This window comes from Limanda limanda, chromosome 1 (assembly GCF_963576545.1).
Source record: "Limanda limanda chromosome 1, fLimLim1.1, whole genome shotgun sequence".
Lineage (NCBI taxonomy): Eukaryota > Metazoa > Chordata > Actinopteri > Pleuronectiformes > Pleuronectidae > Limanda > Limanda limanda.
Window position 1 is genome coordinate 20039125 of NC_083636.1, and position 27068 is coordinate 20066192.

Below are 27068 nucleotides of genomic sequence, written 5' to 3' on the forward strand. Positions count from 1 at the left end.
TAACAATTAAATTGCTGTTTATATTACTTAAGTTTCAACTCAACAGCCAAACACAACCCCCCAAAAATATTGTAGACACTTCCACTTATTTAATGTTTTTATTTCTGCGGATAAGTTTCTCGTTTTATTTTCGTCAAATGCTCCCCACCTTTTTAATCTATTGGAACATAACATACAATAACTTGCTTAGTATTAATCAAAATAGAACTTGTGGGATTATATTAAAATACAAATATGTAGTATGTCATGACTAAATGGCAGATAAAAAAAGAAACATTCCTCTTGCTGTTGTTTTTGTTCCGGTCTTGTAATATCACTGATGTTAAGTTGATTGAAAGCTGAAAGGAGTCATTAAATTAATCAATAATTATATACGTCACCATTTGCGAAAGAGATGCGTCTCACAGAAATAAGTGTGAAGTGTTTGTTTCACTCAAGGATTTCACAACATTTGTTAATAGAAGCGGTGAAATAATTGGAGACAGAATGAAACATGTGGTTTTAAAAAAAATAATTAACAACAGTTTTAAGAAATGGTACAATAATCACTTTATTGTGTCTGTATCACAAAATCACAACATAAAATCCATATACAGTAAAAAAAAAGAACAGCATTTTCAAAACTGCTTGAAAAGCAACACCCCTTCCTGACCCCCCCGCCCCCCCAATGTTTCACATGGTGAAAACACAGACAGATTAACTCAACTCTACGAGGAGCAGTCGCCCCCAGACGCCAACGTCACTCCCTCATTTCTCCGTCCTCCTCTTCTTCTTCTACACCTCTGATGTACAGAACATTATTGCACCTGTGGGGGATGAAACACACACGTGAGTCAGAAGTGGCTGCAGGGTAAGAAAGGCTGTTGATCACGTTGTTGGTTTTAATTCCCACAAATCGAGACCTTCCCTTTAAACACGACTTAGTTTATGTTGGTGGGAGTTTTTCAGCTTGAGGCCATTGAAAGAAGTTTCTGGGATTTTGTTTTTGCCAAAAACTTCAGATTACTATCTGTTCTTGTGTTTGAGCAGCGATCTTTCATCGAGCTGCTGCTGCGCATCTGGACTTGTTCTCTCTATGATTCATTCTTGGCAACGTCTGTTAAATATTCTCAATCTTAGCAGATAAAACATTACTGAAACTTTAAGGTATGTAATAAATAAAACAACCTTCGCTTGACGGGTTACATGATGAAGATTTGGGGATTCCAGTCATGAAACATACCTGATGAGCACTTCACCGAGGTGACCTGCCAATGCTCCGTCCACGTACTCCTCCGTGTTTGCCAGCTGTCAGGGAAACATTTAATATGTCAAAGGGTCACAATCAGGGCGTATGCTCAGTTAACACAACACTGCTGCTGATCCAGAAGGTAAAAAGATGCAGATACTGTTATACATTTAGTTGTTATAATTTCTGTGAGCATCTTTCTGGGTTTATTTTCTACATGTGTTTAAGCAGGTTGTTGAAAAGGCCTTCAAGACGTTTCTATTGCAGTGACATATACAATTACGGATGATAAATTCCAAACACACAATATAACACATTAAACAAACACTAAATAATATATATAAGCGGGACAACAGATGCAAGTTAGCAAAACTATAGAGTTACAATCAGAGTAAACTTGTTAAGATGCACAATGACGGACATTCACAACCGTTGTATTGTATCTTTGTATTGCAGTACGTCCCCCGTTTCCCCACGTCATGCTGCACTCACCTGCATGTTCATGTATCCATCCACAGACACCAGGTAGCCCTTGTACTCCATTCCCCACTTCAGCTTCACCATCACGGGTTTGCCTGTCAGGCCGTTCAGGAAGGGCTTCGGGTTCAGAGGTAAACTCTGAGGACAAGACAACAAAATAACATTAGTATTAACATTTTACTACACTGCTTTTAAAGACATACGATAAGGATGTGCGTATACTGTCACCTATACATAACTGCCCAGATTACTACTTATAAAACGTATCGAATTACTGTAGCTTTCAACAGAGGGAGAGTTAAAATTAGATTTATTGACATGTGATGTTGTTCCGGTATTAATCTTTGACTGGGACAAAGATAAACAAACTGTTTAATTGAATATTAAACTGAAGGAAGCTGCTTGTGTCGCGTGCATTGCGCCGAACACAACACTTTATTGTGTGTTATTTATTGGAACAAGCTTTGAAGCATTGTGTTGTGCCGATGAGAACAGGCTCGTTAAATCAAAGGATTTCTGAATGGAGTTTGGTGTGACTCAGCGTAAACAGTACAATTACATATTTAAATATAAATAAACGCAATATAAACACACCTCAATGTTTTATCTAAATTCACTAACGTAACATATGACGATGTTTGTGCGCTTTAATCTCGAGGATTCATTCATTCAGTCGAAGTTTGGAGTGAGAAGCTAACAAAGCTAATGCTAACTAGCTAACAGGCTATTTCCTTTAAACGCGGTGAAAATAAAAACCCTGTCGTTAAATTACCTGCTGATCTGTTTAACATTACTAACATTCACTCACCATTTTTAATTCGGTTCAAACGAGTGCCCCGGTGGTTAGATGTTTGATTCCCTCGCTTCGTCACTATAACGTTAGCGGCTCACAAACCAGAACACGCTTTACCGCCGAACAGGAAGTAGAATCTCTGACCCCCGAGGAAGAATCACTTTTTTACACAGTGCCACCTAGTGATCACAGCGCTCAGTGATTTATAGTGGAGAAAGACGGTATAACCCGAAAATGGAATATTTATAGAATACATGCAACTCCCTTGTGGTTTTTATTGCAGTATAAATAAATAATTTATAAATCAATTCTGGGATGTAACAAAGTACATTTACTTTCTTACTGTACTTATGTATTTCTTTTTTACTTAACACGTTTAATCTACTACATATATCAGTAAATATCCGTACTTTCTACTCCACAAGTACTTCAACATTTAATAATTATAAATATATTCCTTAATTTAATTATTTAATAACTATGTATCCTGACAAGCAACTACTTTCTTCGTTTTTTTCTTCACTTTGTAAGTAGAAAAGTTAATAGGGTACTTACTTTTAAGTGAGAACATTTTTGTTTATCTATTTGTACTTTAACTCAAGTAAAACGTTTGAGAACTCCCTCTGCCACAGTAAAATACTACAGGTGAACATAAAGTCAGTATTTGTACAACAATGAAATGACAAACAAAAAGTATTTAGTAGGAATATAGAGAAGCAAAGTTTCGACATTAAACATAAATCGCCACATTTTATATTTTATACGTGAGATAAGTATTTACTACCACGAGGTTTCATGGTCATGAGAGTAAATATTCACTTCTCTCACTCTTCCCATTTCTACATGCGTGAGTCGAGCTGAATTAATAGTTACCTTCACCAAGGAGGTATTTATTAAATTAAATGTTTCTTCCTAACCTTACATTATTTCATGATCGTCATTCTTCATCTCTTTGTTCATAATAACACCATGTAAAATGTACTAGTATGTGAAATATGTGAAATCTTATACAAAGCATGTAATAGGTTTCACCTCAGCTTGACTGTTGTTAGTAACAGATAATTACACAGGGATTAAACACTGACCTGTTAAAGAGTAAAAAGTGAGACTGTCATATCTGGGTCTCTGTCTCGACAGCTTTTTCTCTGAGGCAACAAGCAGACTTGAAATTTAACTCATTTTTCTGCGTTGAAGCATTCGACTGTTACTAAAGCTTCAGACAAGTTCAAACCCGATGCTCTGAATAAAACTAACATTTGACTTCCTACGGTGCAGGGCTGGGTTCTTTCGCTGGATTCCTCTGAAATTGCACTGGCACTTTCTTTGCATGTCTGAAATACTTGAGTCCTTACATCATGCAGCCTAGTTTTCGTGCCTCTCCCTCTAAATGCCCTTCACATAATTACCCGACCCATCAGTCAGTCACCGCATGTGTCAGTTACAACAGAGTGATAACGTGTGTGTGGGTGCATGTCTAGAGCAGGGAGCCAGAAGTGCACCCAGGGGTGTCAGCGACCACAAAATGACCACAAAGAGACACAAAATGACCACAAAGAGACACAAGATGACCACAGAGAGACACAAGATGACCACAAAGAGACACAAAATGACCATAAACGGAAACAACCGGCTACAAAGAGACACTAAATAATCGAAAATGATACAACCGGCTATAATGACACATAAAATGACCACAGAGAGACACAAGATGACCACAAAAAGACATAAAACATCCATGACGAGATGAGACCCAATAACACGCTGCACTAAGATTGTGAACATGGCAAACTTTCTACCCGCCTGAGGGAATAGTTTGAGATGTCAGGAAACTTGGCTTCTTCACTTTGTTGCCAAGAGTAAGATGAGAAGATTGATAACACTCTCGTGGACTGTGTGAAGCTGCAGACGGCAGAAAATAAAGACCTTAAAAACAATCAAGCAGAGAAACAAAATGACGACAAAGGACACAAACAGCCACTGCACACTCATTACACATGATGTGAAGCTACAGTCGTGCAGACAGGTGGTTGATCCATGCGTAAAGTCTGGAAGTTTAAACCTGGATCCCAGTTCTCCGCTTCACAAAGAGCCGAGCTCTGCTGAGTGAACCAGGACAGACTGAACAAAGTGAACAGGTGAGATAGTTTCATTTGGCTCAGTGCTTATTGGACACGGGTCAGATGCACAGAAAGCAGGTCACGGTCCGATTACACCGCAGACAGAGAAGCCAGTGCCATGCTGTGTTCAGTGGAGCCTGACCCGAGTGGGCCCGAGCGGAGAGAACAGTCCTGCAGCAACTATTTCCAACCTGAAACGCTTCTGTGTTGTTGGTTTTTTTTGGTACCGTTGCTGAGCACAGGGGGGCAACACTGCGGCCTGCACACGCCTGCCTTACTCTGTTCCTGCAGGCTGGAACACAATCTGAAGTTTGTCATCACCACAACACAAGGTGTGGTACTTTCGAGCTGCGTTTTTAGAACAAATACAAAAATTAAAAGAAATCACCCTCGAGTGGATTTTTAACATCTGACTGCCTCCATCTTGCCCCTTTCTTCGTGTATTAAAGCAGCCATTGTTGGGAGCAGACGGTCAAGAGTGGGAAGCAGAACTGGAATTAAAAAGCTTGTTGTATTTCACTGCTCTCTGACGGACACCAACAATGCTGTCGACAAAAGGCCGCGGCCAGGGTTCAGCCGAGGAACCAATCAGAGCGGCTCAAAGTGCGTCAGCAGCTCGTCCAGCATCACTTTGTGTGTGTGAGCAATTTCTTCACCCAAAGCCAATTAGTCAGAGCTGGGGATACGAGCACATTTTTTCCTCATCAGCTTTTATCAGCCTCCACGTGGTCGGTGAAGGGGGTCCCGCACTCTGTCAGGCCACCACCAGTGGGGCGAAGTACTCGGATACTTACTGATACTTACTCAACTAATTCTTTTCACTTTATGCTGCTTTATATTTCTGCTAAATGAGTTGGAATCTATTGTTTTTGGCTCCACTAGCTGTGTTAAACAGGGAGTAACACAGTCATGAGCACACACAGATACATAACCAGCGGATAGAGTATGAGAGTAAACTATTATACATACATCCATCAGTCATGTACAACTTTAGCAACTTCAAAATTCACAAATTAAAACTTTATAATACATCCAGTAGATCCATTATATTTAGATCTACCTAACGGTTTAAGGTGTTGCTTTCCGACTAGTTACTTATCCGACTAGCTACTTTCCGACTCTTTGCTTTCAGACTCGCTGATTTCTGACTAGCTTCTTTCCGACTCGTTACTTTCTGACTAGCTACTCGCGACTAGCTACTTTCCGACTAGCTTCTTTCCGACTAGTTACTTTTCAACTTGTTACTTTGTGACTAGCTACTTTCCGACTCGTTACTTTGCGACAAGCTACTTTACGACTCGCTGCTTTCCGACTAGCTACTTTCCGACTCGTTACTTTTCAACTCGTTACTTTCCGACACTCTGCTTTCTGACTAGCTACTTTCAGACTCATTGCTTTCCGACTCTTTGCTTTCCAACACTCTGGTTTCTGGCATTATGGTTTCCGACTAATTTGCCATTTTTTCAGCGGGTTAACCTTCTTGTATAGACCCTGCTAGTTTTGGTATAAAGAGGTGAAACCTTGAAGCTGCTTCCTTAAGTTATAAAGAAGTTGCCTGGTGTCGCTTTAAGTGCAACACTTGTTGAAACAGAGCAGTTTTGTTCTGCTGCTGTTGATGTAAAGTAAAACCTCTCATTAGTCTCATGTAATCCCCAGGACCCTCATATGTTGCCCCCCCCCCTCCATCCATCCATCCATGCAGCAAACTGGAATGTTCCTTTAAGTCGGCGGAGGGGGCGGAGCTGCACTTCGACTCTGTCACGACCACAAGCTCCGCTCCCACTCAGATGTGCGGGCGGACCGGCGGGCTCTCACTGCGGGGAAATGAAACACACTGCGGGGCCCGAAGCTGCAGACGAGCCGCTGAGACCCGACCCGGATCTGCCTCTCCCCCCCCGGGACACCAGCACCCACCGCCCGGCGTCATGCGGCTGCTACCGCCGCACCGGATCACAGCTGAGTGAAAGAGAAAGTCCACACCGGATTTGAACCTGCGCATTTTTATTTAAAAACATTTTTTTTTTTACAGCATCGTGGATGAATCTTTAAGACTTTTTCCTCTTCTCTCATATTTTTGGATTATTCTCCCAGTGAGGAGACATGTTGGTTTTACTGGTGATCACTGTGGCCTTGTTGTCAGATTCAGGTCAGTGAGAGTTTATTTTTATATTCTTTGTATTGTTATGGTTTATTGTTTCTGCTGCTCAGGGACAAGTGCATCAGTACAGTAGCCGCTTTGGTTTTCAGCCGATTTAACCTCGAGTGTTGAATAGGTTTCTGACACGTGAAGCCACATGCTTTTAAAACTTTTAAGCTTAATCTAAAAATGATTAATTGAAATATTTAAACATAATAAAACAGTTTTCATATTAATCCACTGGATGAGGAGAACAATACAGACTAAGTGGGAAAGTTATTGTTGCTAAATTTCAATAATTTCAATGGATGTTTTGTTTTAGAAATTGTTTACAAGTTAAACTTAACTATTTCAATGTAAGACAGATTTGAGAATCAGAATCAGAATCAGAATTATTTTATTTGCACACACAGGAAATTGCCTTTGTGTGGTTGGTGCACTGTACATAAAACAACAATTGGAAATAAAACAACAATATATACAGTAAGACAACAATATATACAGTAGTATATACATACTGAGTTAATGAGTAAACATGAGTTATTATTGTGTTATTAAGTTCCAGTCTTCCCCTCCTGACCTCCTCACCTATAGACAGTCATGTAATTGAGCAGCAACACCAGTCTAGTAAATTAAAAAATTTAAAAAAATCCTCTTCCTTTTAAGATGAATCCAGCCTCTCAGATTTAATAATAAGTCGACCTGTGAGGTCCCTGACATTAAAAACAAAGAGAGCTGCAGGTTGGAGATAATGAATCCACTTAGGGAGATGACACCTCGGCCCCTCAGGGAGGTTGCGAAGCGTCTGGAAGGCGTCTGAACGCTGCTCATCCTTCTGAGCTGCCAAACTCTGTGTCGGAGTCCAGGCTGCAGTCGGCAGCAGGCAGGTGCACAATGCCTCCTTTATCCCCTTTTTGCATAACGTTTCCGATTGGAGGTGAATCACTTGACTCGTGCACTGAGTCACTCTTCTCCTCCTCTCGTCACACATTCACACACTTCACGTTACCATAACTTCAGGTGTGTGTGTGTGTGTGTGTTTGTGTGTGTGTGTGTGTGTGTTGACAGACGTCGTGTGAGGAAATGGGCAAAACCCTCAAAACCCAAAGATTAAATTCCTGAGGTCAAAGTAGGTCACTGATTGCTGCCCAACAAGATGTTTTTATTGGTTAATATGGTCAATCATTGCACAAAGTTCACAGAATTATCAGCTGAGAGGATAAACTTTGTACTTGATGTTCTCCTATTGTCATTTTTTGATGTGGAATAACCCTTAAATGGGCTTTCAGGCAGTTTCGATGCCTCTTCACCCAATTTTCTCACTTATCTTTACTGGTTTCCCATCTTACCGATAAGTTTATTCTTCAGTCTTTCTCTGAAACACCTTCTTTCACTTCCCTTTTCTCTCCACTGGAGAAACTGAAAGTGACAACAGTGGAATCTGTGTATAACTCAGAACATCAGGGACTCAGGCAAACATCTCAGATATCTCAAATCCTACGGGAAACAAAATCTATCCCCTTGGTTAATAACCACTCTAGCTCAGTTCTTCAGGTGGACTGACCCTTTAAGCTGAAGTATAATGAGCGCCACACCTTGTCGTTCCTACCTGACACCCACGCTTTCACTCTTTTTTTCTGCTGTTATGTCACCTCAGCCTATATTTGCCAAGTAGATGTGTAAATATTTGTATTTTTCTTTTCTCCCTCCATTCAGGTCTGTCGGTGGAGATGTTTCGTGCAGGTGTGGCCCCTCGCTGCGAGAGCCGAGCCTGCAACCCCCGCATGGGCAACCTGGCCCTGGGTCGCCGGGTCCTGACACAGACCGTCTGCGGCAACAACGGCACCGAGCTCTACTGCTCCTACGCCGACCCCAACGCCAACCTGGCCTGCAGCGCTGCCAAATGTGCCAAGTGCAACGCCGGCCTGCCGCTCCTGTCCCACTTGGCCGGGGCCATGTCCGACTCCTCCTTCCGTCACCCGAACACCTGGTGGCAGTCGGCTGAGGGGGTGGAGTCCGAGACGGTGCAGCTGGACCTGGAGGCCGAGTTCTACTTGACGCATCTCATTGTCGTGTTTCGCTCGCCGAGGCCCGCCGCCATGACCCTGGAGCGGTCGCAGGACTTTGGGCGAACGTGGAGGATGCTGCAGTACTACGCCAGCAACTGTAGCGACGCCTTCAAGCTGGAGGAAGGAAAAGCGGGTCGGGACGGGGCGACCTGCACATCCAAATACTCTGGGGCTTATCCCTGCAACCGTGGAGAGGTGAGGAGGAGGCGCTGGGTCTTTAGAATCTGTGTGTGAGTCTGTGTGTAACGCGTTCTATCTTTTTATCGTCCAATGACAAAAGCCATTCAGGGAATAAGAATACTCTGCATAGAAGCTTTTGTTGGTGGAATCCATCTTCCCCACACAGAGGAGTCCCAGGATGTGATTCATGCAGTTACAGGACATTGTGCATCAGACAAAGGCAGGAACAGTGTGAAAGACCATCATTCTGTCAGGTGTCAGGTGGCGCTGTTTGTTTTCTGTGTGAAAACAACACAATGCAATGAATCTTGTGTTTGTTTTGCTTCTCTTTAAAAGAAAATCAGATCACTTGTTCCACGAGAGGTGCAGTCGATACACAGGTTAGGACTTCGAAGTGTTTGTATCCCTTTATTATAGACACTAGGGAGATGACCAAAAGAAATCTGGATCCACCCCCTGATCCGGTTCCACACCAGAACTTAATGGGTTCTTCCCAGACCCATAGAGCATCCTTAGACCAATTTTCGTGTTAATACATCCAGTAATTTCTGCGTAATCTTGGTAACAATCCCACAAAAAAACACTGATGAAAACATAAACATTTTGGTCAAGGTAAAAAAGACATTGAAAACTCAGAAAGAGCCAAAAAAACTAAATAACTGTAAAATAAAAGAACATATTAAGATCAATGAGCAGAAGAGAAAACACTGATTCCTCTGAGGTTGTTTGAAAGCAGCAGTGAACATCTCGACTCGGCTCTTTCCCTGGTTCTTCTGGGTGATCGGATCTGTATCAAGGCTTGTTTGAATTCTCACTTGTTTCTCACTCAGAAAGCAGGTTAGACACACGTGTAACGGGAGGGCGAGGTCGTGGCCAAACACGCCATCGTGTGCGACAGGTAAACCACGGGACAGACGAGAGGCTCAAGCTCCCCTGACTTCTAAAGGGCTCCCTCTCCCTCATTACCTCTTCCTCTGGAAAGAATTTGGTTCTTTCTGCTGTAAGTCACGCAACATGCAAGAGTCATACGGAGCACTTAGCACACAGCAGAGTACAAGCAGCGAGCAGCCAGGTGGGGGGAAGCTGTGTGTGTATGTGTATGTGTGTGTGTGTGTGTGTGTGTGTGTGTGTGTGTGTGTGTGTGTGTGTGTGTGTGTGTGTGTGTGTGTGTGTGTGTGTGTGTGTGTGTGCATGTGCATGAGTGAGTGTTTAATAGGCGTACTTTGACTGTAGCACGAGAGGGCTTCCTGAAGTCCACTGATGTTTAATGGAAGCCGTGTGTGTCGGTAGCTGCTCTGCAGATGTGTGTGGAGGAACATGCCAAGCGTGGTGCCCCCCCGGGCTCCCTGCAGTGCTCTCACATGCAACGTGCGTCTCCGCCGTGTGGTCGACGGGCCCTCGCTTCCACGCCGCCACTCAGACAGCTGTTACCGACTTGTTCTGCTGTGAGATCGTAAATCTTCTTCTGCACACTCCTGCCGTGTTTTGGAGTCCTGCTAAAGTCTTGGTATGCAGGTGTTGCAGGTGGTATGCGGTTGCTGATCAATCTCCCCGGTGTGATTTCCCAGAGTTCAAGCTGACTTGTTCAAGATGTCTATATATGACACAGAAAGGAATCATATTGAAGAAGCTCAAACCTAGAGTAGCACATTCCTCCTCCGAGGCCCAGCAGTCCCCTTAAATTCAATCAAGCTGCACCAAATTACACACATTACATACACTCATCTAAATATATCTGATTTCTTTCATCAAGATACATGAATACCCTCTAAAACTGGTGAAAACGTAAAAAAGCACCTGAAATAAGTTCTTCCCTGACACACACCACATCCCTCCACCACGTTTCTCTGTGATCCGTCCTGTAGTTTTCGCCTCATCCTGCGAACTAACAGACAAACCAGATGTGGTGATAATTGATAAATCAACAAACCTTTGCAGCTCTAACCCTTTAGTGCACCACGGTGTGAAAATAGCGACATATTTTCCTCTTCTCTGCCTCAGCTTCGCTTTAGCCTCTGTGCCGGGAGCGTGACCTCCGTCCTCTAACCCCTCAGCCGATGACCCGGGGGTTAGAAGAGGTCGAGAAGCTCTGACAGCCCAGCTGCTGCTGCTGCTGCTGCTGCTCAGCTGTTCACACTTTTCATGCTTGTGTGTGTTTGTTGTAATTGCACGTCACATATAATGACAGTGTCAACACATTATATTGCCCAGTGTGAGTTGTTGGGGCCTGACTTTCTCTCTTTTTAGGTCTATGAGCATGGATGTGCACCTGCTTTAGTTCAGATAACTTTCATCCATCCAGGGATTTAAGTTTTAAGGTTTATTCATTATTAATCATCATCTTAATCAAAGGAGGATATGACCATGGACCTTTCAGTTTATTATAGAAAGATATCAACACGTTCATGGATAATCTGCATTAAAATCTCAAGCTTTTTCCAGATAAATATAGAACATTTATTAAATTATGAAATAATAGTCGTATTATCTGACTCATATAACTTGATTTTAAGTGAGTGTGGGAACCTGTGAGCGATTACAGTCAGCAGGTCGTCTTTCTGCATCTCGTGTTTCTACTGCAAACATTAGAGCGTGTCATCTCCTGAGCTGAAGGCTTTTCATGTTCACCTGTGCATGTGTGTGTGTGTGTGTGACTTCTTCTCTTATTTATGAGGTCAGCTGAACTGGAAGAATGTGAGCGTTTGTTGCAGAGACTGACCTCCTTAGGGAAGAGAGTGAGGCAGAACCGCCAACACACACACACACACACACACACATTGTCTTTCTCTTTTCCACAGTTCCTTGAGCACACACATACACACACACTCCTTCATGCCCTTTCAGATAAACACATACAGTCGGCTCTCCGTCTGTTGGCCGGGAAGGAAGTGCCGTTGCTCTGATGGATGTTGGTACTGTTGGCTAGACACCCATCCCCCCTCTCTGTTTCCCTCTCTGTCTTTCTCCTTCCATCAATGCCCATTGTGTCTGTTTACCAGATTACAGTCCACAGTGCTTTGATGGAATTAGGCCTGTGAGAGCCAGACTTACTTTTTATTTTGCAGCCTGAAACAGGAAGAAAGATTACGAGAGGACACATGGCCTACAGTGAACCCACTGCCTCGGAGGTGGAAAACACAACTGCATTAGAAAGTGGCTCATTTGGCTGAAAAGGTGCTGACATGTATCCAGATGAATGATTTTCCTCTTATTTTGAATATCTTGAAACCAGATCATACAGAACTTGTTATATGCAAAGCACCTCTCTAACAAACACACAATAACACTGATGGTAAATAATCTGGGGCTGTGTTCGATTCTATATCTTGCACAAGGACACTATAGCTGTATTCAGAAAGTCCAGAGTTCAGTGTCTGAAAGCAGCTTATGACATGTATTCGGAAGCAGCCGGGGATCAAACCTCCGAGCTCCTGAGCCATGCTAATGCACTGCTGAGTTTCCAGCAACTGAGAGTCTGTGGAATGGCTAGAAACCAGTACTACTGTGTACGATAAATGAGACAAGGTGGTTTCTAAGTGACGTTAGTGTCCAAAAAACCCTTCAGGTATCTTGAAGCCTCATTGTTTTGAGTTTCAACGAATGTTCTTAACTTAAAATAAACTTAATTTGGCCCCTTAAACCATTTGAAGAGTCTCAAATCTGTCCAGGACACATTAAACAGAAACATGTGTGTCATCTGCATATTTGCGAATACTAATATTTAGCCTCCACATTCAAAGGAAACGAAAGTTAGACGTGACTGTGTAATAGAAGCTGCACGAAGGCCTCTTGTGGAATTTGTGGTGCGTAAATTTGTGTGTGTTTGCGTGCATGCCGGTGTGGTTGTGTGTGAGTGCTGGTGTTACTGTGGTGTCGCCGGGCTGTCGCAGGTCTTTTGTCCGGCCCTGAGTTATGTGAAGCTCGGCCCTGCTCTCCGTGCTCTCCCGCGGACCGGAGCCCCCCGTCCTATTTGTCGTGTTCTCTTAATTGAGGACCACAATACCGCGACCCCGTGACCTTTTGCAACAACAGGGAAATTAATAGTGCTCCTCCCATTGCGTCCATCCAGCCAATCAGGGGGCTTTGCTTGCATCGCAACATACGCTACAACTCAAGAAAAGACACACACACACACACACACACACACAAACACACACACACGATTACACGCAACACATCCAATGATATCAGTGTCAGATCCCCAGTGACAATGAAAACACACACTTTTTTTGTGAAGAGACTCCGCAAACACACATTTCTCTCACAGCGAGAGCTGGGGCAGACAGCAACTTCTTCACCGTGACAACAGCAGCGGTGGTGGTTGCCAGTGGCAGCAGTAGCCATGGCGAGGGCAGCCCACAAAGGGATCTTCAATTTGAAGGATGTCCAGGGACTAGACAGGGTAAAGAGAGAGAGAGAGGAGAGAGGGGGGGGGGTGTAGAAAGGTTGGGTGCAGTGATTTAAGGACACCCCGTGCCCTCGTGGTCATGTGAGCATGTGAAGGTCATAGTTTGCTGCACAAATGGCATCAACATGACAGATGTTGTGACATGAGCAGCATCCATGAACCGGATTTTGTCACTGAGTTCATTCTGTTTAGTCCCTTTAAATCACGACAATAGAGAAGTGTCTGTTCTGCTGCTCTGGGCTATTAGGAAACGTATTGTCCTTTTCCTTAATTCACAACATAAAGTGAAACGAAGGAGGCCGAAAGCCATGAATACACAAGGTCACACACATTGAGATGGTTCTTCTTCCCTTCAATGGGATCGATTGGATATTTGAATCCTTCTTTACACGTATACGTCTCTCTCTCTCTTCTTGTCCGACAGGTGATCTACCGAACTCTACCGAAGTGGGAGTCCCTGGACCCGTTCGGGCTGGAGGGGCAGCTGCAGCTGAGGGTGACCAACATCCGCGTTCGGCTGTTGAAGCGCCAGCCGTGTCCCTGCCGGGCCAAAGACGTGGCCTCCGCGCACGAGGCTGTTCCGACCCAACACTTCGCCATCTATGACCTGATGGTGAAGGGAAGCTGCTTCTGCAACGGACACGCTGAGCAGTGTGTTCCTGCACCGGGGTACCAGCCCATCAGAGACCGCACCAACCATGTGGTAAGAGAGGAGCAAGGATTTGTTCTTTAAATACGTTTTTAGAAAAGAAATAGTCTTTGAAACATCTTGATTACTAAGTATTGTTTAATCCACAAATGAGGACCATGAGATGTTGAAATCTGTGTAAAAAAATCAGTTTTTTTATTAGTGGACATTTTAGTTAAGATCATTATGACTAATACATGTGCCGTGTGTAATTTTCATACACAACTTTTTATCACTCTTATTATCCAGTGCAATGACTCTTAACTCGAGATAAGATTAGTCAGAGATTCCAGGTGCATTAAACAGTCAAGCTCTGGAAAGAATGAGTAAGTGAAAATGATATCAATCAAAATGTACCACTAATTTAATTTCCAACAGACACACCCTCTCTCAAATTGTTTTTCTAGTGCACCACTCTGATGCCCCTTAGTTTCATGTGTCTCCTGATGGGAGGGTTTTTCTCTTGTTCTACAGAGATCGAGTTTATAGTTCTTGATACTCTCCGGCCTCGTTCACTTTGTGTTGGCAGTCGTCTCAATAACAGACTAAAGGGGGGGGATCACTTTTCTATCTCCTGCTCTGAAAAACAGCTTATTTCCCGTTGATAACAAACCCAAGAGATGGAGATATCGATTCATCCTTTCAGTAAATTCAACAAATTATCTGATGCATTAAACAACGAAAACCAACTAAATCCATCATAACTCAGCTGAAGCCTGGATCCTGAGCCGCGGCTGCTTCGTGTTTCCCTCTGATACAAAACAGAGAAAACGTCCGGCGTCTCCCGTGAGCGAGACAGAGACTTGTTGGTGTTTTCTTTGTCGATACCGGTGTTTTTGTAATGAAGCCGCTGATAGCCAGTGGATTGGAGTCAGTCTTTGGATCTTTAAATCTCACTTTCTCCATGCCAAGGAATTACAAGTGGCTCTGCTGGGAGTTTTCATGAGGATTTCCTTCTTTTGAGGGTAGAAAATCCTCCGAAAGAGCGTTTAAACCTCCGGACTGTGAGACTCCACTCTGCACGCCAGGATCACAGCAGTAACAATAACTCTAAATCATTATAATGCAGATTTGTGGCTGAAATTCACCTCTGTTTTGGTACCCGCGGCTTAAACAGTGACTTCTTCTTAACCGGCCCTCACAACAACATTACCTCAGGTCGTCGGAGCGCCGTTCTGCTGGCTGCCATGCATGCAGGAGCCTTTGGTAAACACACACAAGTTATATAAGTGTTTTTTTCCCGCCTATCAGCAGCTTGTTTTTGCATCTCTGTTTCGACCCAGAGCCTCAAAACCCAAACAAGCAGCGCAGCGCAAGACGGAAGATGAGGGCAGAGATAACGGATCACTCAGCGAAGGGAAGGGCGTGCGTGTGTGTGTGTGTGTGTGTCTGTGTGTGTGTTTAAGCATTTATATGTATACTTATGTGACCTCCCAAAGCTTAGTTCTTATACACACTAAACATACACCGCAGGATTATTCAAGCAATCATCCCCCTCATATATGAACAGTACGTCTTGTTTGTTTGGTCTGCCGGTTGTGTGAGGTGTGTGTGCTTAAGCGTGCAATGTTTCGTCTACTCTGAGAGTGTATGCGTGCGTGTGGGTGTGTGTGTGTGTGTGTGCAGTAATCAGCGGTGAAAGTCGCCCTGATACGTTGAGTCATTACTGCCCAGACACCGAGCAGGAATGAAGGGGTCGGCCTGTTTGTTGTTGTTGTTCTGTGCTGCTGGACCCCCACATGGGGTTTTGCGGTTCAGGGTGATTACACTGTCTGTTAGTTAGCCACAAAGCCAACACTCACAAACACTCTCAGAGACACACAAACACACACCCATAATAACATCCAGGGCTATCTACTGGAGCAATTGCAGCAATTAGCTGAGCCATAATGCCTGTTTATGTGTTTTCTTTCCCTCCTTGTCCACGGTTTTCATGTATTTCTTCCTCCTGGTGCATTTGTCTGGCGCCTACTTTCATCCTCTCTCTTTCTAAAGAGGAACGCCACAGGTATTACACGTAAAAGGTCACCTTGCTATTCATAGTTTGCAGGGATTCAGGCTGAGGTGCAGGGGGATGAGTGTGGTTTCAATGCCGGTAGGAGTGGTAACCATCACAGATAGGATTTTACAAGTCTGGAGAGATATCATTTAATCTTCCAGGACAACGGTTGCGAAGTAAACAGAAGAAACAAATGATTCCAGCAGGACCGATCCCTCGGATAATTAGTTCTTCCTCTGGATGGGACAGTCTACTGTCGCCATTCAAATGAGAGCGTCTGTCTGAACTCAGCCTTGTTACCGCTCTGCACTGATCATGTCAACAGATGCGGGACAAAAAAAAAAGTCAGAAAATACACATCAAATAAGTTGATCTCTGTCATTGTAGTTGTTTTTCAGGTAAGTTTGGTTTTGATTAGTTATTGGATGCCGTCACAACACGGTGAATTCTCATGATCGACAACTGAGATTGACTCCGGCTAAGGCTCCAAATGTGCAAGATGGGAGGAAGAGGAAAATGAAAATTGCTGCGGACATTCAAACCCTCAAGACAAAAGTTTACATTATCCTCCTTCTACTTAACCCAATAAAAACATTTCAGAATCAACAAGGGTCCTCAGTAGAGAGCACACACACGCCAAGATCTTTTTTCATGAAGATGCATTTAATGTTCCCTTCTCACATTTCAGAGAAAGCGAAAAACAGATTCTTGGTCTCAGTCTTTTAGTTTAAGATAAAACAGCTATTCCCCCTATTCCAGCTTAAAAGTTCAAATGATCCAGTTACTATCAGCAGCCTCCTATCAGCGCTGTGTCCTCTGCATGGCCGACTTTACATGGTTGCGTGTGTGCAGCTCTCCCTGTGTACATGTGTTAATTGTCCCGTATCCCGTTATGGTAAACACGTGACATGGGTTGAGCTACCAGCTGCCTGGACGCCAGCCAGATGCTGCCGGCCTTTTCCCCTTCCGCCCTGTCCGCTGCTTTTTAAAAAGTGTTTTTAATACCGTGCCCCTCCTTTGTCTGCGCTCTGGCCCCTTTCATGAATTACTCAGTGTTTTACAATATGTGCCATTAGGTCTGCTGCCTCATATGTGCCAGGACCTCTCACTTATGCAACCCCCCCCCCCCCTCCCCTTATTAGTGGTGACTGTAATGGAGTGCGATGTGTGTGTAAAATCAGTCATGTGAGCTATACCACACAACTGATCTGGGGTCAGTTCAGGTAGAGGACATGTTTGGATGTATGGATGTGTTTAATTCCACCGTGGGAAGCGAATGCAAGGATCGCTGTGTGTATTTTTTGTGCGTCTTAGCCCGTTGTCTATGTGTCTAGCTCTGTAATCGTTGTATAATTGTGTGTCCTACATTACAGTTGCACCGTGTAACGCAAACAAATAAAGAGCTTCCTCAGATGCCTCTCCCGCCCCCCTCCTTCAATCATTATCCAGCATGCATGGCATTCCAACTCGCAGGAATGACAAGGAGATTGTTATTGTGCTCTCAGCGCCGCATACTTGCACTCTTCTCATATACACACACACAAACACACACACACACACACACACACACACACACACACACACACACACACACACACAGGCTTTTCAGAGCAGAGGCCCGTTCTCGTTTCCAGTGATGAAGCCAAACAATCAATTTCACTAATTCACTAATTTCAAGCGAGGGAGGACGAGAAAGAGATAGAACGAGAGGAAATAAGGAAATCGGAGGACACCAAGAGGAAGAGGAGGGGAAAGAATGGACAGAAGGAGAGATGGAACAGGCAGGAGAGATAGAAGATATTGTGGGAATGAGGAAGGAATCTAGAGGAAGAGTAAAGTCTTCACCCCCAGCAGGTGTCCTCATGAGGGATACTGTCCTCTCCATCACACTGACCTCTTTGTTCCTTCCATCCTTCTACCTTTGTCTATCATTCTTCCTGTCACTAATGAGCTCTCTCTCTCCCCTTCTCTTTCTTTCTTTCGTTCACTCTCTCTCTCCCTCTCTCCCAGGTCCATGGGAAGTGTGTGTGCAGACACAACACTGCAGGTGATCACTGCGAGCTCTGCGCTCCACTCTACAACGACCGGCCCTGGCAGCCCGCTGACGGATTGACGGGGGCGCCGCACGAATGTCGGAGTGAGTCGAGCAAACACGCCCACGCGTTGTCTACCACTGGAACGTAGACAAATGTTGTGTAACGTGAAGACATCTTTACTCGTCCTGCTTTTATTCACCCTGTTATAAAGGCTAAAGTTGCTGTAGCTGCACGTTTTACCTTTTTGTGATCATTTCTCGGTAGTTTCACTGATGCTGATCATGACAGGTCAGCAAAATGTGGGGTTAGATGATAATATGGACAAGAAATTAATAAAAAAATGTCAGGACTATGTGAACGCATAAAGTAAAGCAGAGTAAAAATGTGCTTGAGTACAAAGTACAGATATTTGCAGATATATAAAAGTGAAAAGTCCCAGAAAGTAAATCTACTTAAGTACAGATACATGAAAAGTACATTAACAGAGTAAATGTACTTAGTTCTATCCCACCAGTAGTTATAATCAGATTATATTCCCAACGGTTCCAGTGGACTGAAGTAAAAACAAAATAAACACAATAAAAATGTGTCATAAAGCCTCAAAATGTCCATTCAAAATTCTCTGACCTCTCCTGCAGCATAATTCTGCTTAATGCCTCCTATTAACAATTCAACAATGATTCTCTCTCTCTCTCACTCCAGAGTGCAAGTGCAACGGACATGCTCAGAGCTGCCACTTCGATTGGTCGGCGTGGCGCGAGTCCGGCCAGCGCAGCGGCGGCGTGTGTAACTGTCTGCACAACACCGAAGGACGCCAGTGTCAGAAATGCACGACCGGTTTCTACAGAGACCCCCAGCGGCCACAAGCCGCCCCCGACTCCTGCAAATGTGAGATTCACCATCAAAACACACTTTATATCGTAGAAACCAGTTGATCAGTACAGTGAATAACATGGAAGGCATAGTATCGACCTCTTATTGGAATCATTTGCTGAAAAGTGTAGTTTATTCCTCCTTGGCGAAGGTAAAAATTTGTCTCTCATCACCCTGCCTTCGTCTTTCTTTTTATCTTTATCTTTTTATTCACACCAACCACATTTAATAAAGCCGACCGTCTTCCTCATGGCTCCTCCAGGCCGAGAGAGATGAGATGACTTCAGGAATTTCTCTGGTAAACAGTAGATGCCGAGTCATGCCCATATACTTTGTCACCCTGAAAACCGCCACATGCAGAACACACCGTAAAACGTATCATAAATCACCAATCACCCCCCCCCCCCTGTTGCTGAACAAAATGTAACTGGTGTGAATCATAATATTAACCTCACATAGGCCACACTGGCACGGCGCTCTCATTCTCCCCGAGGAATGTTGAGGATGGAGATCGCAAGCTGGGACGTGCTGGATAACGCTGATTCCTGATGGGCACCTGGCTCTTTGTGTGTGTTTGTGTGTGTATGTGTGTGTGTGTGTGTGTGTGTGAGAGAGACAGCACGCTCCATCCAAGGTTTACACCATAGTTAATCATCAGATGGTGGCATTCCTTCGTCTTGACTCAAAACTTCGACACAAAACCCCGGCTTGTCCATCTTGGCTTGTTTTGCCATTTTTCATATGTGACTCAGAGCTCGTGGAGCTGCAGGGTAATCATTGGTCGTGGCGGTAAGCGTGTGTGTGTGTGTGTGTGTGAGTGTGTGTGTAGGTGGGTCGGGCGGCTTGCTGCCCTCCGGTGACGAGGCGAGTCTAAAGTAAACACCAGATAATCATCCATAAACACAACAGTGGCTACATTCTCCCTCTGATTATCTTTCAGATTTGACCCAGTGAGCTCAGTCCTGCAGGTACGCCGGCCTCACACATGATTACTGAAGTATGCGTGTGTGTGTTCGTGTACGAATTCTAACATCTCATTGAAATCAAACCTGTCAAATCGCAGCAGACCATTCGAAAACACCCTCAGGGGGAAGAAGCGTTGGCTCTCGGCCCAAAGCCGTCACTCAGAGCCGGGGTGTTGTCGTGTCTTTTTTTTCCCTTTCTCACATCCAGAGAATCGGTTACAGCAGAAACATGATCGGACAGTGATGAATACACATGTTGGGCGAGTGATACAGCACATTTCATTTCAGAGTCAACATCTGTTCTGGAGGCCACTGAGCTCCGTGTCATTAGAAAAACAGGTCTTGGCTTCCTGGGGCGTCTGAGACCGGTTTTGATCGTAACACAAAGCAAAGTGTAATCCGGTGATTTCCATCATCGCACAAATGTTTCTTCGCCTTGTGGTCTTGCAAAAATCTCCCCGGACATAAGATGGATTGCTGGGGAAGTTTCTTCTCGTTGTTTCACTGTCTCAAGACGATGAATCCTAACGACTTTTACTGATGCTCGTCTTTTCCTGCGGAAGGTTTTCCACTTGTGAGACATCTCGACAATCGCTCGTGCACACGTTCACGCTGACTTCCTTAATCCAACATCCTCGAGAGACGTCAAACATAAATCACTATGTCGTCTGTTTCTTTGTTGGTTTGTTTGTTAGTTTGCAGGATTAACAAGAGAAAGATGGAATTTTAGTGCAGATCTAGGAATTCCTTTTTACTTACTTTAACACAGACACTTAATTTCTCCTTTTCTTTCATGGATCTTGGTGAAACATAAATCTCTGGGGTTTTAAATGTGGTTTCACAAGGGGACTGTTGGGCCTTGGCAGAGGTTTTGACATTTAGCTCAGAATCCAATTCAGGATCTTTCAGATGATAAGATGCGTTTGATTTATTTCCCATAGTGGACGAATGCCATTAATTCACAAGCACATTCCAATGTTCTTCTTCAGCATCTTTCCCCTTCTCTATCAAAGTCAAAGAAAAGTGATCCACCACCTCTGTTCTTTTCTGGCAAAGTCTCGCTGGGGTTTACATTTCACCCGTTGCATATTCTTTTGGCATCTGTAAATTCACCTGTGGGGTAACTACAGAGGCTGTGAGGAAGGGGGGGGGAGTGATTGATGGGAGAAACGAAGGAGCGACGGCGTGCTCAGAGATCCCCCCCCCCCTTCGAGACCAAGGTACAGGTTGTGAAAATCCCAGCGAAGCCGCGTGCTGACAATGCAATGGAGGAATTTCCCTCATGTCGCGAGGAACATTTTCTTCATACCAGGCTCCGAGGGGCCCGGGGAAAGAAAACACTCCTGTCGAGCTCCACGCAAGCTGGTACACAGCGAATCACTTCAGCCGAGGGGAAAGTTACAGTATGTGTTCGTGGGGGGTGAGGTGTGGGGGGGGTTGTTCAGGCAGGTGTCCCGTCATGTCCCAGCACACGCTCTGAAGGTTCTCATTGTCAGGGGCTGCTGCAGCTGACAGCTTTCTGAAGAAACACACATATTTACATACAGGAGGCCTTGTGTGGTGACCCCCCCCCCCCTTCCAACACTCATAAATTCTCACGCAGATATGTAAACACACACGCTTATTAAAAACACGTCGCCGCACGTGTTTCAGCTTTACACTGGAGCTGAGGCTGTGCTGTAATCTCTGCTAATTATTAACGTGCGGGCTGCGGAGGGCTGCTCGCTAAACAATACGATCGATAGAGTCTGACACACGCACACACACACACAAACACACACACACACACACAAAGGTCTGTCTGCACATTAGTGTCCCATATTAGTGTCCAGTGCTTGAACGTGTGTTTACTCATCATCTCTGCAGTGAATGTGAGACCTTTATGATTTTATTGACACTGTCCTGTTCGGCCTCACGATAACGTTTAGCTTATCTTTATTGTCGCCATAGATCCGCATACGATAAGCGGGTCTGGTTTGGAACGCGAGAAAGTTGATGAGGCATCGTCCGCACTGCGCAAAGATGTGTTAATGGTGCATCTGTGTGCACGGGAGCAGATTCACATGGGAAACATGCAACTCCTGGAACATTTTATAAAGGAAACTCAGAGAAAACTACAGCACTGATTCTATGGTCGCATGAGTTATAACCGTATAACACAAATAACTTTATTTGCCTTATTGACCAATCTGTTCAAACAATAATCAGTTAGTCTGTTAAATTTCCAAAAATAAGGAAAAACGCAGTTTTAATCCCAAATGGACATCTTTAAATTTCTTATTTTGTTCAACCAGTAGCCCAAAAACTTCAAGATATCAAATTAAGAATCATATCCCAATTACCTGCTAGCTCATCTGCTCGCCCCCGGAAAATCTCTTTCTACAGATCTATAATCCAGAGCATGTTTTTGTATTTCTTAGTTCAATTAGAAGCTTAGATTTAAAGGCAGAGGTCTCTTATTGGATTATTTCCCATATTTTACTATAATCTATAATCTAACAGGTGCTCAGTTAGTACTCACACTCATTTACTGCCAGTCAAGCTTCAAGCATCATTAAACAGGAGAGAAATGACTCCACACAACACCCCTTCTCTGCCCCCCCCCCGTCTGACCCCGAGATAGGGACGCATTTATGGGGGAGGCAGCTGGACACCTTGTCCTGCAATGCTCCGTGTCTCACAGCAGTGGAAAGACGGTAGTTTTCTCAGACTGTTACTGGAAACATGGGTGGGTGTTATATACTGTGTGTGTGTGTGTGTGTGTGTGTGTGTGTGTGTGTGTGTGTGTGTGTGTGTGTGTTTGTGTGTAGTATATTGTTTTGGGAGGTTGTTTAAAGAACACACTATCAGCACACAATTAGAGGGGGGACATGCGGGAGGGAGAAAGCTGTGATAAGAAGGAGAGAGAGGCCTTTGTATTACGAGCTGCTGCAACAATGGAAGAGACGAATAGAGCTCAAATTTATCACCCGACCAGGTGATAAATGACGAGTCGCAGGTCAGCAGACTGTCGAAGCCCTTTGGACTCCGTGCTCCACTTCAGAGATTTGGTTCTTTCCACTTTAAAAAGAAACATTTGGATATTGTCACCACGGCCGAGGAGGAGGTTGTGTTTCCGTCTGCGTTTGTCTGTCAGTTAGCAGGATTATACAAAAATTACTAAACTAATTCTAATACCAAGAATTCTATAACGTTACCTGAAGTGTTTTGTGTCTAAATTTATATTTTCCATCTCTTTTATCTTTCCCAGCATGCAGCTGTCACCCCATGGGCTCCCTGCCTTTCCACCTGGCGGACAACTCCCCCTGCGACCCCTCCAGCGGCGACTGCATCTGCAAACCCGGAGTGGGTGGCGCCCACTGCGACAGGTGCATGGTGGGATACTGGGGTTTCCATGACTACGGCTGCCGTCCCTGCGACTGTGCAGGAGACTGTGATCCTTTCACTGGAGACTGTATGTTTGGGTGAGTAAAAAACTTTCTCTGCACTTGATCCCAGAAAGCTGTGCCGTTTTAAAGTAAAAAACAGGAAGTATTAATCCTCTGAGGACCATGAATATCCACAGTAATGTTACTTGATGGAGCTCAGGGGAACTTAAGACCTGGAGGTGGGGAAAATGAATATTCAAACTAAATTGCATGGCGTGTAGTTATTATATAAAATGTTCTACTCTGGGAGAACTTGTTATACTGAACTAATCTGGTGTGTTGGACATTTTATTTTGTACAGATTTACATTCCTATGTTCTTCATGTGTGCGATAATGTTGTATTGTGTTTGTGCAGCTCGGATCTGGAACTATACAACTTAGAGGTAAACTCCAGTGAGCCGGTCCGGATCTTCAGGACGGACGAACTCTTCTCTGCGCTCCACTACTCAGGTGAGATAGAGGGAGAGAGAGTGTGTGTGTGTGTGTGTGTGTGTGTGTGTGTGTGTGTGTGTGTGTGTGTGTGTGTGTGTGTGTGTGTGTGTGTGTGTGTGTGTGTGTGTGTGTGTGTGTGTGTGTGTATGTGTGTGTGTACATGTGAGTATGTTTGTGTGTTTTATTCATCTTCCTCCACAGTCCAGTGACCAAGCATTAATGGTTAAGTAATGAAAGTCTTGATAGGGCCGTAGAAGGACATGGAACAAAGGTGTGTGTGTGTGTGTGTGTCTGTGTGTGTGTGTGTGTATGTGTGTGTGTATGTGTATGTGTGTGTGTATGTGTGTGTGTGTGTGTGTGTGATTCGGTGTGGAGAGTTTCCAAGTGTCCCTTCTCTCAGACCCCCCACCACCATGTAACTGCACCTTTCATAGGCACATTCCTCGCTGGACACACACGCTGTTCTTGCATTCTTAGGACGCCACGTACATTATCTGAGACCACACGCACACACACGCACACACACACACACGGACACACAACATCAGTTTTGTTACAAATATTAAATCTGCGTCTGTCCCCCTGCAGAGAAGTGTGAGTGCAAAGAGCAAGCCCTGACCAACAGTAAACTCTTCTGCACCATGAGCTACGCATACGGTGAGAACGCACTCGACTGCATTTCACTACAAAATCCAACACAACAATAGATTTTGTTGTATTACAATCTCATCCTGAGAGAAAATGCACCTATTGTCACACACACAGCCTCTCACAGTCAAATCCTAACGTCTCTCGTCCTGTCTCATAGTGCTGAAGGTGAAAGTGCTGTCGGCCCACGATAAGGGCTCCCACGCCGAGGTGGAGGTCAAAGTTCAGAAGGTGCTGAGTCAGAACACCAAGGTGAAGATCCAGAGAGGTCGCGTCACCCTTTACCCCGAGTCCTGGACCGCACGGGGCTGCACTTGCCCCATCCTCAACCCAGGTCAGACACACAATCACAATGATAACATAGAGCCGTGGTAATGGCGTATGTCGCTTTGAAACGTCCTTAACCTCTGACCTCATGTACCAGGGGTGGAGTACTTGGTGGCGGGACACTCGGACCGGAAGCAGGGCCGCCTCCTGGTCAACATGAAGAGCTTCGTCAAGCCGTGGAAGGCCAGCCTGGGACGCAAGGTCCTCACGCTGCTCAACAAAGACTGCAACTGGTAGACGGACAGTTGACCCGCCCGGAGGACTGACGGACACATGGACTGACATGTGGAATTATGAATGGCGTTGGATTTTTCGGTGGGGGATGGGGACTGGGCAGACATTTGAAACCTCTCCACTCTCTGCTCTTGTCCAGTAGTGGACGGCACACGCTTAAAGCACACGGGACGAACTTTTGTTAAGACGTTTGAGCAAACTGTCCCTCCTGCGTCCTTATGTTGTATTCAAGCAGACGTTTCTTTTGCTTTTGCTGCTGAAGCTTCAGAAATAGAGGAATTCTGTCACTCAACGACACCCCCCCCTCCCCCCCAACCGGGATCCACTGATACACATTAAAGCACACATTATATAAACTGAATGTCCTCCTCTCTGCTGCACTTTAGCCTAAGACGGACTGAGGGGACATGGACACACGCAGAGAGGAAGATTAAACACCCAAGACTATAACTGTGGACTGTGGATGGAGGACGCCCGCTCCCTCTGTGCTCCTCTAGGCATTGGACACACACCCACAGAGGCAGCAGTGTGTGTGTGTGTGTGTGTGTGTGTGTGTGTGTGTGTGTGTGTGTGTGTGTGTGTGTGTGTGTGTGTGTGTGTGTGTGTGTGTGTGTGTGTGTGTGTGTGTGTGTGTGTGTGTGTGTGTTTGCTGCAGACGCGATGTGCAAAGCACCCCGAGTGACGCTGAACAAGCCATACAAGCCACTACAGGTGGTTAAATCTTAGCCAGTCCAGGTGTGCCTGTGTTGAAATCAGAGTGAATGGGTTTCACCCCAAACGTGAATGTAGTTGCCTGACAGTTTTTTTTTTGTGCAAATGTGTGTGTGTGTGCATGCGAGAGCGAGAGATGGAGAGCGAGAGCGGGTGAATGCAGCGGTGTATGAGCACAGTCCAGATTCAGTCCAGCTCTTTTCTGTCGCCGTTCCAATGTTAATGATACATAACGTACCGTGTATTGATTCATCTCATATTACACTCCACTGCTGAATCCTTGTTATTCCTTCCTCTGTGCTCTTGTACAGTATTATTTGTATATATCTATATAAATATTATTGTTCATCCTTCTCTTCCCCGTTTTTTGAATTCGTGTCCTCGTGTGGTTTATATTAAAGGACAATTCCGGGTTTATAACAACTTGAGTCTTATTTTTCAAACCTTTGGGCAATAAGGAAGATAATGAAGATGTTTTTGTTTAAACGTGCACAGAAGCAGCGTGGGCACGAGGAGAAGAGAGGAAGTGTGAGCGCACAGTTTGAGCACAAGCAGAGCAAAACCAAGCACAAGCAACAATTCCTGCTCGCATAACTGAAAGACTGTGCTCTTGAATAAGGAAAAGGAAAAGGAAAATCTAATGGTCAGTGGAAACACCTCATTAGCAGGGTGTCCAGAACATAGGGATCCAGAACATTGCCCAAAGTTCCACATATTGTTTATGGAGGCCCTAATACATGCCAGGCAATAAGTATTTACACAGATTTAAGTAGTTATAATAGTAAATATTTCAAATGTATATTGGACTCTGTTACACATATGCTGTATAGATGGCATCGTTACACTTTGAACTATCACACACATGAACACCGGCTCAGCAGCAGTTGATATTAACTGTCCAGGCCTTGAAATACTTCACATAAATGGGGCAAAAATATCCTTATCGCCCTCCTTCCTCACACACACACACACACACACACACACAGTTCCTCGCTGTGTGTCCCTTCAGATTAAGACATCCATCACTCTCGCTCCCAAAACACTCTCCCCTACATTCACACAGTGCCACAGAATGTAGATCATAACAGAGAGGCCGGGGCGAGCACACACACTCTGTTTGGGTTTAGGCAGGGTGCGTGTTTTCCACCTCCTCCTCGCCCGCTCGCCGTGACGTGGTTGGCTGAGAGGTGCGGACACATTCCTGGCACATCGAGCGGGGCTCCGCAGCAGGCCGGGTCAAAGGTCGCTCACCTGTCTGCCGGCCAGGACTCGCCGAGGAGCAGCGGGCAGGACTGGATGTTTTCTCACGGCCGA

At 44.7% G+C, this 27068-nt stretch overlaps 2 protein-coding genes across 2 annotated transcripts; one reads left to right on the plus strand and one right to left on the minus strand.

The window, feature by feature from the left end:
* Positions 1–532: 532 nt before the first annotated feature.
* On the minus strand, positions 533–2637 carry snrpf (small nuclear ribonucleoprotein polypeptide F). Its single transcript, XM_061075263.1, has 4 exons — positions 2517–2637; positions 1721–1846; positions 1223–1287; positions 533–806 (listed from the first exon to the last, which is right to left on the minus strand). Exons 1-4 carry the CDS (start codon positions 2517–2519, stop codon positions 740–742), a joined length of 261 nt encoding a protein of 86 aa, XP_060931246.1. The 5' UTR covers positions 2520–2637; the 3' UTR covers positions 533–739.
* A 3782-nt stretch (positions 2638–6419) lies between these two features.
* Positions 6420–25600, plus strand: ntn4 (netrin 4). The gene is made up of 10 exons (XM_061073081.1): positions 6420–6764; positions 8472–9019; positions 13837–14115; positions 18110–18236; positions 18838–19023; positions 23224–23437; positions 23758–23852; positions 24423–24491; positions 24643–24816; positions 24907–25600. The coding sequence occupies exons 1-10, from the start codon at positions 6719–6721 to the stop codon at positions 25044–25046; spliced, it is 1878 nt and encodes a 625-aa protein (XP_060929064.1). The 5' UTR covers positions 6420–6718; the 3' UTR covers positions 25047–25600.
* Positions 25601–27068: the final 1468 nt, after the last annotated feature.

Bases quoted from the DNA above. Each gene is read 5' to 3' on its own strand.
- snrpf (XM_061075263.1), bottom strand. The intron at 1,288-1,720 runs GTGAGTGCAGCA...TTTCCCTGACAG, and splicing joins ATGGATACATGAACATGCAG to CTGGCAAACACGGAGGAGTA. The intron at 807-1,222 runs GTATGTTTCATG...CATCCCCCACAG, and splicing joins CTCGGTGAAGTGCTCATCAG to GTGCAATAATGTTCTGTACA.
- ntn4 (XM_061073081.1), top strand. From the start codon at position 6,719: ATGTTGGTTTTACTGGTGATCACTGTGGCCTTGTTGTCAGATTCAG. The intron at 6,765-8,471 runs GTCAGTGAGAGT...CCCTCCATTCAG, and splicing joins GGCCTTGTTGTCAGATTCAG to GTCTGTCGGTGGAGATGTTT. The intron at 19,024-23,223 runs GTGAGATTCACC...TATCTTTCCCAG, and splicing joins CGCCCCCGACTCCTGCAAAT to CATGCAGCTGTCACCCCATG.